The following is a 17,770-nucleotide window of genomic DNA, read 5'->3' on the forward strand; positions in this document are numbered from 1 at the left end:
AAAACTATCTTATGTAAGATAACTCAAGTGGGCACATGGTGATTCCAGGAAGATATATCTTCTTCCAATTACAGAAAATATACAGGTATTATTACAAAATTATTGTCATTGGAGGCCCAAAAGGCCATTAGCACAACTGCAAGGTTTATTATATCTTATGCTACAGCTACCATTATTGTCATTGGAGGCCCAAAAGGCCATTAGCACAACTGCAAGGTTTATTATATCTTATGCTACAGCTACCGCATCTACAAAAGGGGAAACCTTCTTAGTAATATAAACATGATCTCCCACCTTAATAACTTTTCCCTTCCCTTGAGTGAGTGATTCCTTGCATACTAAGTTCTGGCCATAGAAAACCTGTAAACACCTTAACCATTTAATAACCTAAATACACATTAGCATTTAAATCAGATATACATTCTTGTATGGTTCAAGTCAATTGTCTTACCTTGCCCTGATGTTTTTGGCCTGGAAGCAAGATTTTGTTTAACCGGAGTTCCATAAGTGTTTCTGTTTGGCTCAGGTCCTGCAATGCCATTTTCTTGATTGATTGTGGGTACCTGATGAAATTGTTCAGTTGTAATATTAGAAGCTTGTGATCCTCACCAAGCACAATACAAATACACTGTATGTTCAATGTCATTTCAAAACGATGTTGATCTTAAAAAGGAATATATTAAACAAGTAGTAGGGATAACTTTCTACCCTGCAGTGTGAGCATACGTTGACACCATTACATGTCAACTTGTTTATTTTGACATCCATCATGGGTTAATAAACATAGGTTGACATCCATCAACAAAGATGCTGAGAAATTCATAGAAAAACAACTTATCAGCTCTCCAAGCCATGTTGATTAACCCATGATCTGATGGTATGGATATAAAGCATTCACTATCGACATAAAGATGTAATAGAATGTCCAACTATGCATGCCATTAATTAGAATGCTTACTAACTTTACTTAAGAAAGACTGGTCATCTTGTCGTTGTATTTGTATTGCACCTATTATCCAACTTTGGACAGCAAGGCTTCCTTTAAAATGACTACATATTTTACTTTACCTTGTCCCAAAAAATTGACTTCAAATTTTTTCACAAGTAAAATGATAGAAATCATTCTGTTGATTATTAAATAGAAATAAATAAATTAAAGAGAGAAAGTATTGACACACTTCTCAAGTTGCAAATGCTTCCATCTTGTTGGATACATGCTCTAAGGATGAGCTTTGAATACTTGAAAAGTAATGGACAGCTGATAAATATCTATTTTCTTGACCCACCTAAATATTTGGATTTTGGAATATGGTTACCTTCATGTTTATTGTCCTAGATGCACCATTTTTCTCATTTTCATGAATATGATGCATATATAGTATCCATAGTCTTGTTGATAATAAAATGTCCTAGATTTTTTCTTTCTAAATGTTGATTGTAAGTTGATTTAGCTGTTTGTATACTTAGGTCCCTTTTCAAGCTCCTCAACTCAAGGAAGAAGCTGAAGTTTTAAGGCAACATTTTCTTTCTCTGTAGCCTCAAAGCTTCAAAACTTTGGTCTGGAGCTCAACAACTTGGTTCTCAAGCTCAAATTTCATAGTTTTCCACTCACCGGTTTCTTTCCTTTTTTTTTTTTTTCTGTTTTTCTGTTGTTAAAGTGAATGTGACACTTCATTTGCATCTAATACAAGACTATAAGGTAGAGATTCAAACTGCAGTATTTGATTCCAGCATTTGCATTCTCATGGCAAGAAGCAGTGCAGAAAAAGTTTTTATTTTTATTTCTTATTTTTCTGGAATTCCTATAAAATTTCTTGATATTTTATTTTCTATAATTTATTAATTAATCTGTATTTTTTATATTTGTTTAATGGCGGAAGTAGTTGGAAAACCATTGGGTAGCAAGACAATTGTATGGAAGTGCCAAACCCACAAAAATTGTATTGTTATTTGCATCAGTCAAAACAAATTTGTTGAGTGCAAAGTGAGCATGTAAATCTTGAACCACTTTGCACTCATATGAACTGGACATTTTTGTTTTGTACTCTATATATTTGTATTCGTATTCCTTCCAAATGCAGCCTTAGGCACACCACACACATTCAAAAGGACGACAATTCTATTAATCCGCATCAAGGTTCAAAATATCGATACGTTGGTGTGGGTGTATCGGGCAAATCGATACTAATTTTTTTAGTTATTTTTTTTATTTTTTTAAACCAGTTTAGGGGGCCGGTTTAGGCTTCCTCCATCCCCTGAACCAGTCAGACCCCCGATACACCCACTATAGGGGCGTATGGGGTCTCGGAATGATACGTATCGCCCGATATGGGCCAATACGTATCGATACTTTGAACCTTGATCCGCATTATTGTTTAGGTTAATTATCTAAAACTTACCATAAATTTTCAGCATTTCTCTTAAATTCACTAGAACTTTTCTAAATTTTTGGAAACCCTATGTTAGTGAGCTTTTGCTTTCCAAAACTCACCATCCACAGAAGTTGTTCATGCATAAATGCAATTTTTATGACCAAATTGCCCTTGAATGGTGAATCAGCCTTATTAAACATATTTTTATGACTATAATGCCTTAATCCCCCAACTGCCTTATACATTTAAGCAATGTTTTCGAACCGCCATTGACCCAGACAGTTGGACCGTTCGGCCCAGGAACCGTCTAGGCAACCGGTTCCGTTTTACCCTAAACCCAGAATCTAGTCAAAAGCCGTTGAAAAATTCAACAAATCGTTGACCCGGGCAGTCGAACTGTCAATTAGTTCGACGGTTTTTTACCATTTTTTTATTTTTTAATTATTTTTGCTGTCAGAATGGGTCGTCCGTTCGAATTGGACGGTCAGACTGCTGGCCCAAAAATCGGTGGCCAGAATGATTCCGTTTCTGGGTCATTTTTTAAGACATTGCATTTAAGTGTAAACCATCATAAAGAAATTGTTAAAAAACTTGGACAATAATAAAAATGTAAAAGAGAAACTAAAAACATGAAAATTTGCACAAAAGCACAAATATATTTTTAGCCAAAAAATTATATATACATATGTATGCATTTCAACTAAAAAAGCCAAAATTGCAGAAAACAAGTAAAAAAAAGATAAAATTTCACATATATAAATTTCAGCCAAAAATCGGAAATTACAGAAAAAATACATGATAAAAAAACTAATTAAAAAATTATATATTTCAATTAAAAAATCTAAAAACAATAATTTCCGAAACGGAAATGTTCATCGTCCCCTATTCTTAAAAAATCTAATTAAGGGTAATCTACTGTTCATCGTCCCGAACAGCGGCAACGATCAGCGATCTTCCCCTTTCCTCTCTCCCCGGCAGTTTGAAATCTTCGAATTTCCATATGGGTTTGTGTTTCTTGGATTCTACTGAATCGTAGCTTCTCGTAGTGGAGATAAGGTTCATTTATATATTTGTCTTATTAAGGGCATTGAAGTTTCATGTTACGAAAACATTTCATTGTTTGTCGTTGTAGGAGAGATTTTTTCAAGCGAGCTTCTGGTGAGAAGTTGTTGCTTACATCACGCTGGCCGACACTCGAGTGATATCTTCTCGCACCTTAAGGTAGGTGTGGATTTTTTTGGGAGGATTCGTCCTTGCTCCCCTCATCGTTTCTCCTCTCCTTTTCACTTTGTCTCGTTTTGATATGGCGAATCTTCCTTAATCTAATCTTTTCCAATGTGATCACTGCTCATTTCTTGGAAGAAGTAGAAGGTGAAAAGGGTAACTTAGACCTTTATCCAAGTTGGCAAGACGAACATATAAAGTGTTGGTATTGCTAGTTTCAGCTTTTCGAGGGGGGTTTACTGAAATACCCCCCGTAACAGTTATAAACAGTCATATTAGGGGGGGGTATTTCTGTATTTTGCTTATGGGGTTGAAAAAATGACATAAATGTCCCCCTAACAGCTATATAACAATTAGTTTAGGGGGACATTTTGGGTAAAGTTATAAGTAACTTTACAATGACCAAAATACCCCTCCTAATAACTAAATAACATATAGTTTTTTAGGTATTTTGGGCAATTGAATTATGTTCAATTCCTATAAATTGTCCTATCCTCCATCATTCTCATCACACCAATTCAACAATTCTCTTAATTCTCTCTCTCTCTCTCTCTCTCTCTCATACTTATACATTCTCAATTATTTGCAATCTGAGAAATTCTTATTAGCTGATTGTTTAATTCTGCATTCTCCAATTCTCAAGTCTCGATTTTGTCGAAGTTTCGACTTTCAACAAGAAGAATGCTTGGTCAACTAGCTCAAGTATCTCAATTCGGGAGGCATGGACATTGAAAAGTTTCAACCGTTGAAATCAAGTTGGGATTTTGAACAGACAATCCAGGTAAGTCGAATTAGATTAATTTTTATCTTTTTAGAATTAAAAAAAAATGGCCGGCCCTTCTCAAAACCGATTCCCCAACATGTTCACCATGGATGACATTCAATCGCATTACGTTAGTATTAGTGTTAGCACTTATGCGTTTTAATGTCGATGGAAGTGGAACTCTCACCCCCAGTAGTAGTAGTACTATGAGAAAAATGAGGGCTTCTAAGCTGAGTAGCCCGGTTTTGAAAATTTTCAAAGTAGAGGATATTGAGGGGAAGGGGAAAAGGGCCATTTGCCAAAAATGTAGGAAATATTTTAGTTATTGCAGCAAGAGTGGTATGGGTCATTTGAGCAGACATTTGCTCACACATGAGTGAGAAGACGATGAAGGGAGAGAAACAACCCAAACATAGATTGAGAGGGGGACTAGTTTTAGTACTTTTAGATATTCACAAGAAAAAATTAGACAAGAACTTGTCAAGTATATTGTACATGCAGAACAACCATTTATATTAGTTGAAGATCCAAAGCTAGAAAAATGGTTGCGTAGTTCTATAAACCCACAATATAAAAAAGTTTCTATGAATACTATAAGAATTGATGCTTTAAAATTTTTTTATTCATATAAACAAAATTTAATTTCTTTGTTAGCAAGTTTAATTCTAAAGTTGCAATTACTTCGGATATGTGGACATCTAAATTTAATATTAGTTATATTTGTGTTACCGACCATTTCATTGATGAAAATTGACTTTTGAATATAAGAATTTTAAGTTTTACTAGGCTTGGATGGCCACATAGTGGCCTAGCTATTGCTGATAGTATTTTAAATACTTTGCATGCTTATGGAATAGAAAACAAATGGTATTAATTCAATTATTTTTTATTAGTTTTGAAACTGTTAGCAATAATGATTTTGCAATAAATATTTTAAAATCTCAATTAAAACCATGCTTAAATGGTAAATTATTTCATATTAGATGTGCATGTCACATCTTAAATTTATGTATTCAAGATGCCTTGAATATTATTTCAAATTATATTTCAAAAATTATAAATTGTATTTATATATAAAAAGTTCAGGGGCAAGAAAACAAGAATTTAAATATTTATGCCAAAATTATGGTTTAAAATATAAAAATTTTAGATTAAATGTAAAGCATAGGTGGAATTCTACATATGCTATGTTAGAAAGTTGTATATCTCAAAAACAAATTCTTTTTTATTTTTATAATTTAAAAATGCCTAATGATATGATATTTGAGGAAGACTGTGAAATGGTAATTTGTACAAGAGATTTTTTAAAACATTTTTATTATGCAACAAATGAATTATCTGGAATTAATTATCCAACTAGTTGTAATTTACCATATTAATTAATGGTAATTAGTGATTGTTTTGCCAAGTATAGAAATAATCCACAATTTCAATGTATTGTTAAAATTATGGAAAATAATTTTAAAAAATATTGGGAAAACATTTCTCCCCTTTATTATTTAACTACAATATTTGACCCTAGGATTAGGAAAGATGGTTTAGATATTTTACTTGAAACATATTATGAAAATATGAATATTGATATAGGAAATAAAAAAGAAGAAATTAATAATTTTGAAATGTACAGTTTGTATGAATCTGAAGTTATAGGAAGCTAGATGTGCATCTGCTTCAAGGATTGACTAAATGTAGAAGATAGATTACAAGACAAAGGAGGTTATGATACAACACCGGACATTTCACTCGAAGCATATGATGAAAGTCATGAATGATGATTCATGAATTTAACTACTTGTAGAATTTTTCATTTTTTCAAATTATTGTATAATTTTTAAATTTTATTTAATTTATTTGATATATTTTATTTAATTTTTTAACAATATAATTTTATATTTTCAATTTGTAACCATATTGTATTTTTTATATTTTATTAATTTATTCCATTTTTATATTTCATTCATCCAAGTATGCAATGATCCAATCATTGTATTTGTAATTCACTAACTTGTACCATTCAAATTTAAATGAAATAAAATTCCTATTTTTCTTCCAATTTGTTATTCCATCATTCTTATTTAAATTTGGTTAAGTATTTTTTTTCATTTATGTATTAAATAACTTTGATTTCTCATTTCTTAATTTTTTAAATAGTTTCTAATTCCCAAAGTTCATAGGAAGGTTAAATATTTTAATTTTACAATTTTACTTGGAAAATAAATCAAAATTTTCAAAAAAATAAAAAATAAAAAAAAAACAGTGCAACTCGGTTCGGCCTAAGCCCAAGGCCCACCTTGTGGCCCAACCCGACACGATCCAAGCCCATGGCACGGCCTGCAGCTCGGCCCGACCCAGGCCTGCTTGGGCCTAGGCCGTGGGCCAAGCCGGACCGACCCCCAAAATTTCCACCGGGGAGGATAGCACGACCCGTGGCAGCCTGTGGGCCAACACGGCATGGCCCGCCTTTAGGGTGGGCCACCCACTGGCCATTCCGTGCCGCCGGCACGGCGCACTTTACACCTCTAGGTGTAGGCGATGACTTGAATGGATAAAGTCCCCCCTCAATCGGTCCTCGATGTAGGATCCTCCCTGTCGTTTTGTCATTCGCAATGAAACAAACATCATCAAAAAGAAATGTACAGTTATTATCCTTAGCAAATTTAGAGACAGAAATAAGATTACTTGAGGCTTTGGGGCAGTGAAGTGTATGGTTAAGTGTAAAATTCATGTTAAGGGTGGATACCACAGTAGAACCCACGGCTTTTATACCAAGTTCTAGTTCCATTACCAACTATAACATTCTCAGTACCTGAATAAGGGTGATGGAGATGAAGATTACCAAGATCAAGAGTTATATGGTGAAATGCACCTGTATCAGTTAGCCATGTAACATCATCACAATTGTTACCACAAGTAGATGTCACCATTGCAAGGAGTTTCTCAGGTGGGTGGCATCATTGGTAAGAGAGATCCAACCGCTAAAAAAATTGATAGCAATATGGCCCACCTTTTTGCAGATTTGACAAGTGGGTCGAGTGTTTTGTCTTGCTAAATGCCGATGTGGTGGATGTTGCGTGTGCATGGGAGTAGTGTTTGATGAATGCTCTGAATGAGGTGTAGTATTATTGGAATTGTTTGTACACCTACCATCACCCGGCTGAAAATACTGACGAAATGTTGTAGGCCTAGGACTAGACTATTGCATTCGTGATTTAGAAGTAGCAAATGCTAAAGGTTGATATGGAGATATAGTTATATCCTCTGATAAAGAAATTTCTTCACACACTAATAGATCATGAAGTTCCTCTATAGTAACAGCAGCCACACGAGAACGACCCCTAATAGTGGGAGGCAAAAGGACGATATGAGGAGAACCGCAAGCAGCTAATTGGTCACTAATGACCTTGAATTTTTGCAAATAATCATGCATGTTGATTGAACCTAGAGTTGTCTCCGAAGAGCAATAATGTGCATTGGAGTAGAAGAGGCATAACGCCTCTCTAAAGTCTCCCATGCTTCTTTAAACAAGCGTACCCCCACCATATAAGGAAGGGCTGAAACAGAAAGTGTAGCTTGAATCCACAACAGAATCATTTGAACAGTTTTATACACGTAATGAAAGACGGATCTTCATTGTTAAGAATAGGTGTTGATCCATCAATAAAGGACATCAAGTGATGGCCTCTGAATATGGGTTCAAACAATGATCTCCAAAGGATGTAATTAGTAATATCAGGATGTAATTAGTACTATCAAGTTTGATGTAGTGCGATCCGGTCACTCCTAACTGGCGGGGGTCTTGTTCCTATTTGGCAAAAGAGCACCTGAGAAGAGGGAGAAGATAAAGGATTCCTAGGGGGCTTGCCCAGCGGGAACACTTCAGTGCTTAAGTTAGAATTGAGAGAGAGCTGAAAACTGAAGAAATTGTAGAGAAGATGAGAGCTAAGAGTGAAGATGCGCCAAATTCGCAATTACCTTCGCCCCTTGGGGGTCGGGGCCCTTTTATGCCGAAATTCCGTCAAATCGGGTGTAACCACCTCTGTCAAATCAGGCATAACTGCCAGAGCTAAGGTGGTGGGCGCAAGTAGCCATTGTAGAGTACGGCCCTGCCAGGCGTGAGACATCTTCCAAAGTTGGCAGGCACATCGCCACCTGACGAGAGATGTAGGTGCAGTCTGCAGATTCTGCGGTACAGATGTCAGATAGGAGATCCTTCCATTATTCGCTAAGTTATTCTTGTCCCGAGCTATTTTGTACCGATCTACCCTTCACCAAGCTACCTCGCATCAAGCTACTCTTTACCGAGCTACTGGTATCATATCGAGGTGCTTCTGGCCGAGGTGGGGCTCTTGAGCTCGTCTTAACTTTGGGAATGAACTTGTCCCGGGGTGCCCTTAGCTTGAGATACCCCTGACTTAGGAGGACCTCAATTCGGAGTGTTTGCCCTGGAAGAATTGGAGCTTGGAGCTCGGGGCACTCGGAGAAGTGTCTTGTAGCCGAGCTGCCACACTAGACCTTAGCGAAGTTTTCGTGCTGAGCTATCACTTATGCTAAGTCATGTCCACGTGTCCCCCTATCATGAGGTCAGGCTGAATCACCCTCCATCAATAGCCCCCCACTCCCCGTGCTAGGGGTCTTGACCTAGTGTGGGGAGTTCACGGCGTGACGGGTGGGTTTGGCCCGAGGTTCAGGTTTACAAGTCAGACGATTCGTCGGTCTAGACCAGTTCACTGTCTGGCTCAATCGAAGACAACCTAGGTCGCGTAAACCGATTTCACCTCAGGAGTCGCACAACCGGTTTTCTTGAGAGCCACTGGATCATCTTGATCTTGACCATTGATTTCCGGACATAGCGCCTATAAATAGGGGGGAGGGGGGACCTCATCATTTTCTCCGCCATAAGTTGACAAACTCTCACTTGGAGGTCACGGCAAAGCTCTTTAGCTCGGGTTCTTTGGTCTACCAATCACCCTAGCTTGGTCTCCTTTCCTTGGTGAGTTTCCTTAGCTTCTCCTCCAGTTGTTTCTAGTCCTTTTGCTTTCGTAGTTAGCCTCTAGTTCCCTTTAGTTCGTTCAGTTGGTAGCTATGTCAGACCATAGCTTCGACTCCTTGAACGATCCCAAGGTGGGTACCTCGGCCTACGTAAGTGTCCTCGAGGCGCACTCCACTTACGAGGTGCGGGAGGCCTCAGGCAACCAAGTGTCTGCCTCTAGCCGAGTCAAAATGCCAGACCGGTTCGGTCCTGCTACCATGACGGTAGACAAGCTTAGAGGCCTAATAGATTGGTATTAACTTCCAAAGAATACTCCTACAACCTCCCTACGGGCAACTTTCCCTGGGAACATGGTCGCAATGAGATCGTGATCTTCAGAGAGCAGCTCATAGCCGGGCTCTGTCTTCCTCTTCACCCCTTAACCGTTGAAGTATTGAACCACTTCGACGTAACCATAGACCAACTCCACCCGAACTCCATTTGGAATGTGGTCGGGACCATCTCCCTCTATTCTGACTACGCCCTTCCACTTGACCTTAATATTTTTTCTGCAATCTTGTCCATCAAGAAGAATGCATCTAGCGTTCTCCCCGAGCATAGGCCGACTTATTACCTGTCCCCCTGCCCTGGGTACAAGCTGCTACACAATCTCCCTGGCAAAATCCTAGCTTGGAAACAGGATTAATTCATAGTTCGAAGCCCCGAGGGATGACCCTTCCCTACTCATTGGAGGGTGGCCATTCAAGACTTCGGCATTACGCTGGACAAGGACACAAGGGAGATACTCCAGTCCTGGGCGGAGCTCGGCTTTGACTACAAGGACTTCATTGCCGAGAAGAAGCTCAATGAGGCCTGTCTGAGTCCCGGTAGGTCGCTTTGTCTTAGAGTTAGCATCTTTGGAAGTTGATACTTTCTTCTTAGTGACATTACTGATGCCGAGCTTTGTTGCAGGTCCTATGGAGCGTCTTAGCGCCGAGAAGCTGTTCGGCAAGATGAAGAAGAGACAGAAGCGAGATGCCAAGAGAGCTCATATCGAATCTTCTTCGGCTCTTGCCCCAGAGCCCGAGCAGCCCGCTCAAGCTCCTCCAGTGATTGTCTTGGAGGAGTTGGAGATCCCCCTCCCACGAGAGACCGAAACCACCGCGGAGCCTTCAACCATGAAGCCTACCACTGCGGAGCCCGCTAGTACGGAGCCCACTCCTGAGATGGCCAGCTCAACGTCGGGGAGTGGAGATGCAACCCGAAGTGTGCTGAACCCCAAGAACAGCCTCCGAAAGAGCAAGGGGGCTGCTTATGCTGAAGAGGTCTCTGAATGGGCCGATCTCATGCCCGCTTAGCTCGGAGCTCGGGCGGCTACCCACTCTATGGTGGTGAGTCTCTTTACTTAAAAACTTTTGTGATTCATTGCCTTACTGGTGCTAACTGACATTCCTTTGGCAGGTGAACTCCACCATCCATGCCCTCACTCTCCAATCCGATAGGAACTTGAAGCGAGCTCTAGCTACTGAAGACTCTGCTCGCGAAGCTCATGCCGATCTGAAGCTAGCTCGCGGTCAGATCCATTGTCTAGAGAGCGATACCATCACTCAGAAAAATTATATTCAAGTGTTAATGTCGAAGAAGGAGAAGCTGCAATGCAAGAACGAGGGGTTCCTTCGCGAGAAGGAGGAGCTACTACTCAAGGTGAAGGAGCTCGAGCCGGGCAAGGTGACCCTAGAGAGCGAAGTGGAGAACCAGAAGGCCGACGTCAAGGAGCAGACTGAAATCCTTGTCGGTGCCTTAGACGAGGCTAAGGTGAACACCATTCAGGATTATGTCCAGTCAAAACAGTTTGATGCAGTGGTGGTGGAGGCCTATCGTAAAGGCTTCAAACTTAGTCGGTGGTTGATCAAGCGCGAATTCCCGCAACTTGATGTGAACATGACCACCACCTCGCGGATTACGAGAGAAGTAGCCCAGCTAGCCACTGAGGATCCGGACTCTGATCCAGAGGGTGATGACGAGGCTACCACCACCGATCAGGTCGACACTTCGGAAGCTCCGAACAAGGAGGATACACCCCTTGAGTAGTCTGTGCTTTGAGCCTGCGAGCTCAATTTCTTTCTTTATTGTGATGAACACTTGTAATGAAACTTTTGTGATGAAACTTCTGTAATAAAGCGCTTTGTAATGAAATATTTTTTTTGCTAAGTGTTGGTGCAATTTATCTTTTCCGAAGTGGTTGTCTTACCCCGAGCTGTTAGGCTATCGAGTCAAATTCCCAATGTGGGTGTTCCTTAACTGCTGTCACCCTGAACTATCTCCCAGTACTTAGTAGGGGTGATTTTGTGAGGTACACCGAGGTGAGTGACATAGTAGGGAATATGCCCGACTTGTCTCCATCTAGGTTATACCCAAGTTGATCGTGTTTGGGGCGTTAAAAGTACTTAGCCTATGCCGTTGAGGTGACTTAGTCTTGTGCAGTGCCGAGGTCCTTTGCTAGCTCGACACTTTATCCCGTAGGCTAGAGGAGCAACTTATGGTCCACTCCTAGAGTTTGCCTGTGCCAAGGAGGCTACTGGACCTTATGGTGCCGGGCTTCTTTTGTTAGCTCGGCATCTTGGCCCTTAGGCTGGGAGAGCGACTTGTAGTCCACTCTTGGAGTTTGCCCATGCCGAAGAGGCAACTGGGCCTTATAATGCCGAGCTCCTTTTGTTAGCTCGGTGTTTTGGCCCTTAGGCTGAGAGAGCGACTTGTAGCCCACTCGAGGTACCTACTTCCCTTCTAGGGTTTCAAGCTCATAAGCTCCTCCCCCAAGCACCCATTTTACTCGGTAGGGCCCTTCCCAATTTGGCCCGAGCTTACCAATACTGGGCTCAGGTACCATAACTTTATGGAGGACCAGGTCTCTGACACAGAGGTTCCACTTTTTGACCTTGGCATTATAATATTGAGCTACTCTCTGTTGGTAGGCCACGGTCCTAATGTATGTGAGATCCCGTACCTCATCAAGTAGGTCAAGGTTGGTGCGCAACTCATCCTTTTTTGCTTCGTCATCTTATGCTTCCTAGCATAGCGTGAGTACCTCGATCTTAGTGGAAATTACTGCTTCAGTGCCGTAAAGGAGGTTGAAGGGGGTCTCACCTGTTGAGGTCTTCACTGTGGTTCAGTAGCACCATAGTACACTGGGCAGCTCGTTTGCCCAGAGTCCTTTAGCTCGGTCTAGGCGTGCCTTTAGTCCGCAAAGAATAGCTCTGTTCGTGACTTCCACTTGTCTGTTCGCTTGAGGATGCGCTACCAAGGTAAAGTTTTGTTGTATGCCCATATCTTTGCACCAGTTCTGGAATTTGATATCCTCGAACTACTTGCCGTTATCGGAGATGAGTACTCGGGGTAACCCGAAATGGCATACTATATTCTTCCAAAAGAAATTATGCACATTCCGCGCTATGATCGTTGCAAGGGGTTCAACTTCTACCCACTTAGTGAAATAATCAAATGCTACTACCAAGAACCTCCTCTATCCAGTTGCTGGTGGAAATGGTCCTAGTATATCAATCCCCCACTATGTGAAGGGCCACGGGCTGGTGATATACTTGAGGTTGGTAGCGGGCTGGTGGTGGATGTTGCTGTGCTTCTGGCACTTGTCACATCTTTTAACGAGCTCGATCGCATCTGCCATCACCGTTGGCCAGTAATACCCCTGTCGTAGTGCTTTCTGGGCGAGAGCCCTGCCCCCCAAGTGTCCACCACACAGGCCCTCATGAATATCATGGTGTACGAGCTCATTCTCGAAGGGTCGCAAGCATCGTAGATAGGGGAGCGTGTAAGATCTTCGGTGTAGCCTTTCGTCTATCAGGACGTATTTGTCTGCCTGACGCTCTACCCTTCTAGCAGCATTACGATCTGTAGGGAGGGTCCCGTGCAGTAGGAAGCTTGTAAGTGGGTCAATCCAGCTCGGCTCTACCTCCTCTGCCCCCCCCCCCCCCCCCCCGAGAATGCTAGGCCGAGGAAAGTTCTCTATATACATGATTCTCATGGTATTATCACTGGTGCTGGTTAACAGGGACAAGGCATCGGCCTCAACATTCTCCGATCTTGGGATTTGCTTGATGAAGTGAGACTGGAAGTTAAGCAGAGTTTCTCTTACTTTGTCTAAGTAGGCGATCATGGCTGGCTCGCGAGCTTCATATTCACCTGTAACTTGGCTAACTACGAGCTGAGAATCACTGCAGATGACAATGTGTTTGGCTTTCACTTTGTTTTCTAGAGCTAGCCCGGCTATTAGTGCCTCATACTCTACTTCGTTGTTGGATGTCGCGAACTCAAAGCGTAGCACATACTCCAGTTTCACACCGCTTGGCCCATACAGAACGATTCTGGCTCCACTGCCCTAATGGTTTGATGAGCCATCAACGTGAAGGACCCAGGGCTCCACATCCCAGCTCGGGTCCAACCTCACTAGGAGAGAAGCCACACTGGTTGCTTCTTCACGGTGCTCGAGCTCAACCGACCTGGGGACATCAGTGCTGAAAGTGCATTCTGCGACAAAGTCGGCTAAGGCTTGGGCTTTGATAGCAGTTCACAGTTTGTACTGGAGGTCGTACTCGCTGAGTTCGATGGCCCACTTCGTCAACCTACTAGAGACCTCGGGCTTGAGCAAGACTTGCCTCAGAGGCTTGTTGGTGAGGATGACGATGGTATGAGCTTGGAAGTACGGATGAAACTTCCGAGCTGCAATGACTAGTGCGTACGCCAACTTTTCGATCTCCGGGTACCTGTCTCTGCCCCCTGCAACACTTTGCTAACATAGTAAATAGGTCATTGGACCTAATCTACTTCTCTTATTAGTACCGAGCTGACCACCTCATCACTTGCAGAGAGGTACAACTCCAAAACATCACCTTCCTCGAGTCGGGTTAAGACTGGGATACTGGCGAGGTACTTTTTAAGCTCGTCGAATGTGAGTTGGCACTCTTCGGTCCATTCAAAGCCTTTGAATTTAATTGCCTTGAAGAAGGGCAGGCAGCGATCTGCCAATTTGGACATGAAGCAGCTCAGAGCGGCTATGCGGCCATTCAGTCTCTGAACCTCCTTCAAGTTTCGGGGTGGTCTCATATCTAAGATAGCCATAATTTTGTCCGAGTTGGCCTCAATGCCTCGCCGTTTGATGATGTACCCTAGGAATTTACCCGAGGAGACACCGAAGGCACACTTGTTTGGATTTAGTTTCGTATTAAACTTACATAGAATTTCAAAAACAGAATGCAAATCTTTTATTAAATCGTTTGAAAACTGTGTCTTGACAACCATGTCGTCTATATAACGTTCTATTTTCTTGCTGATCAACAGGTCAAACAACTTATTTACAAGTCTTTGGAAGGTAGCCCCAGCATTTTTCAGTCCAAAGGGCATGACATTGTAATAGTACTGGCCTAATTCAGTTATAAAGGTTGTTTTTTCTTCGTCGGCTAGGTCCATCCTTATCTAGTTGTAGCCTGAGTAGCATCCAAGAAACTCAGCAACTCATGCCCTGAGGTCACGTCCACCAGGCGGTCAATCTTGGGGAGTGGGAAGCAATCCTTTGGACAAGCTACGTTCAAGTCTGTATAATTGACGCACATGCGCCATGTACCGTTGGCCTTCTTTACTAGGACTGGGTTGGCTACCAGCTCGGGTAGTGGACTTCCCTGATAAAGTCTACTGCGAGGAGCTTCCCGACCTCCTCGTCAACTGCTCTCCAGCGCTCTGGGGCAAAGTTGCATTTCTTCTATCTAACGGGCCTAACTACAGGATTAGTATTTAGCCTATGAGTTATGATGCTAGGGTCTATGCCAAGCATCTCTGTTGCAGACCTAGAAAAAACATCTAAATTCCTAAGTAAAAATCTTATCAGTTGAGATCGCAGAGGCTCCTTGACTGAAGCACTGATTTGAAGCATCCGAGTTGGGTCCTCTATCGAAGTTGGGATGGAGACAATCTCTTCCGTAGGTGCAGCTCGCTCTTCGTATTGCTCCGCAGGTCGCTCCAACTTGATGTCTTCGTCCATCTTGGCTTTTCCTTAAAGGCAACGACGTAGCACCTACGAGTCTAATGTAGTACCACTAATTGGCATATCAAAGACAACCCAATCCGACACTTAATGTAGTACCATAATCGAGGGCAATACTGGAATTTGGTCCAGTTCAGGGTTTTAAGGAAACCCACATTGCATGTACCTCAGGTTTCACCCTAGCAGTTGAGACAAGCCACCCCAACCAACTTCGCGGCACATCAGTGTCAGCCTTGGTAGGATAAATCTCCCCAGATCTATCCAATGACTATGAAGATTCTAAACTAACACGAGTCTCATAAGTGTCCAGTTTGGACCATTTGTATCTATATGCATCAGGATCCCGATTCATGGATCTCTTGGTTCGAGAAATAAGAGGATCAAACCATTTCTTCTGACTCTTTTTCAAATTCGATAAATGTTGGTTGATCGTATATTTCATTATAGTTCTATGATTCAAAGTATCATTTCCTATTTGATCTCTTTGAATTCCATATTCAAAGTTGCGATAATGAAAGAGCCCAATGCAAAAAAAATGCATGTTGGGTCTTTGAAACAGTTTGAATCATTTCGATAATAATAAGTTTGATCTGTTTTAAAATTATTGTACGTCAAATAACATCAAAAGTTGTGGTTTCAGAAGATGGAATGTCTAATGTTTTTTTTTGCCTAGGGAACTAATTGGATTGTTGCGAGTGGAGCGAACGGGGCGGGCTTTGGAAGAAGCGATCTGTTACCGAGCCGTCTTATTGGGAATAACGAGGGCCTATCTAAATACTCAAAGTTTCATATTCGAGGCGAGTTTTCAAGAAACTGCTCGAGTTTTAGCAAAAGCCACTCTACGAGGTCGTATCGATTGGTTGAAAGGCCTGAAAGAGAACGTTGTTCTAGGGGGGATGATACCCATTGGTACTGGATTCAAAGGATTGGTGCATCGTTCAAGGCAACACAACAACATTCCTTTGGAAATAAAAAAGAAAAATTTATTTGAAGGGGAAATAAGAGATATTTTGTTCCACCACAAAGAATTATTTCATTTTTGCATCCCAAAGAATGTATGGTCGTGGACCATCAATAATGATTTTTCCCTAGAGTTCGGCTACTTGATTGATCCACTTACTTCTATTATGTTAATATTAATCACTACTGTTGGAGTCATGGTTCTTGTTTATAGTGACAATTATATGTGAATAAAAAATAGATATTAAGCACATAAGTACAAGTAGGAGGAGAATATAAAGCAAGGAATAAATGAAAGGAACAACTAATTCTAGGAGGGATTACTCGTCTTCCTAATCTTCGACACACCTTTTTTGTCTTGATCCCAATTCAATACTAAACAAGTCCGAACTAATTGAATACTTGTGTGAGAAATTCCTCGAATTTCAAAAGATACATCAATCTGATTAGAGCTGAGGGCATAATTGTTTAACAGCTCCCACTTGCCATTAGGTCCAATCGGGTACAAGCCGAAGTCCCATACTTTCCACGTGTTTCTCAAACCCTTTCTGTGTAAGTGGCTTAGTCAATGGGTATGCTACATTCTCTACTGACGCTACTTTCTGAATCGGGATGTCCCTTCTACCAACTATAGCTCGTGGCTCCTTAGCCTGAGCTATAGCTCCATTGTTTTCACACAACAGTGGAATGAGTGATGTACTGGTTTGAACTACTCCTAATTCCTGAATAAATTTCTTCATCCAAATGACTTCTTTCACAGTTTCACTTGTGGAAATGTATTCGACTTCGGTTGTGGAATCTATGGTGGAACCTTGTTTGCTGTTTTTTTATCTAACTATGTAGTCCCCCATCATAAAGATGTACCCAGATGTAGACTTTCTATCATTTGGATTTGATTGGAAATCGGCATCAGTATACCATTGGATTTGTAGTGAACTACCATCGAATACCAGAGAAAACTCTTTTGTCTTTCGAAGGTATTTCAATATGTTCTTCGCAGTTGTCTAATGCTCCTGTCCTAGGTTAGATTGGTATCTACTTATCACACTCATTGCCTGAGCAATGTCAAGGGGAGTGCACAACATGGTAAACATGATGCTCCCTATGGCTGAGGCATAGGGAATCTCTTTCATGCCCTCAATCTCCTCAGGAGTCTTGGGAGACATACCCTTGAAGAGAGTGATTCCGTGTCTGAAAGGAACATTTCCTTTCTTAAGTTCTCCATACTGTATCTCTTGACTATTTTGTCAATGTAAATAGATTGAGATAATCCTATTATCCTCTTTGATCTATCTCTATAGAGTCGAAGTCCCAAGATATAGTTGGCTTCTCCAAGATCTTTCATGGAGAATTTCTATGAAAGCCACACTTTCACTGTAGTTAACATTCCTACATCATGCCCAATGAGTAGAATGTCATCTACATACAAA

At 41.1% G+C, this 17,770-nt stretch overlaps 1 protein-coding gene across 1 annotated transcript; it reads left to right on the plus strand.

The window, feature by feature from the left end:
• The first annotated feature begins 8,479 nt into the window (after positions 1-8,479).
• On the plus strand, positions 8,480-11,534 carry LOC148844173 (uncharacterized). The gene is made up of 3 exons (XM_088959805.1): positions 8,480-10,215; positions 10,301-10,719; positions 10,790-11,534. The coding sequence occupies exons 2-3, from the start codon at positions 10,714-10,716 to the stop codon at positions 11,417-11,419; spliced, it is 636 nt and encodes a 211-aa protein (XP_088815931.1). The 5' UTR covers positions 8,480-10,215; positions 10,301-10,713; the 3' UTR covers positions 11,420-11,534.
• Positions 11,535-17,770: the final 6,236 nt, after the last annotated feature.

This window comes from Nelumbo lutea, chromosome 8, assembly GCF_056320005.1.
Source record: "Nelumbo lutea isolate HS-2025 chromosome 8, American lotus-T2T, whole genome shotgun sequence".
NCBI classification, from domain to species: Eukaryota; Viridiplantae; Streptophyta; class Magnoliopsida; order Proteales; family Nelumbonaceae; genus Nelumbo; species Nelumbo lutea.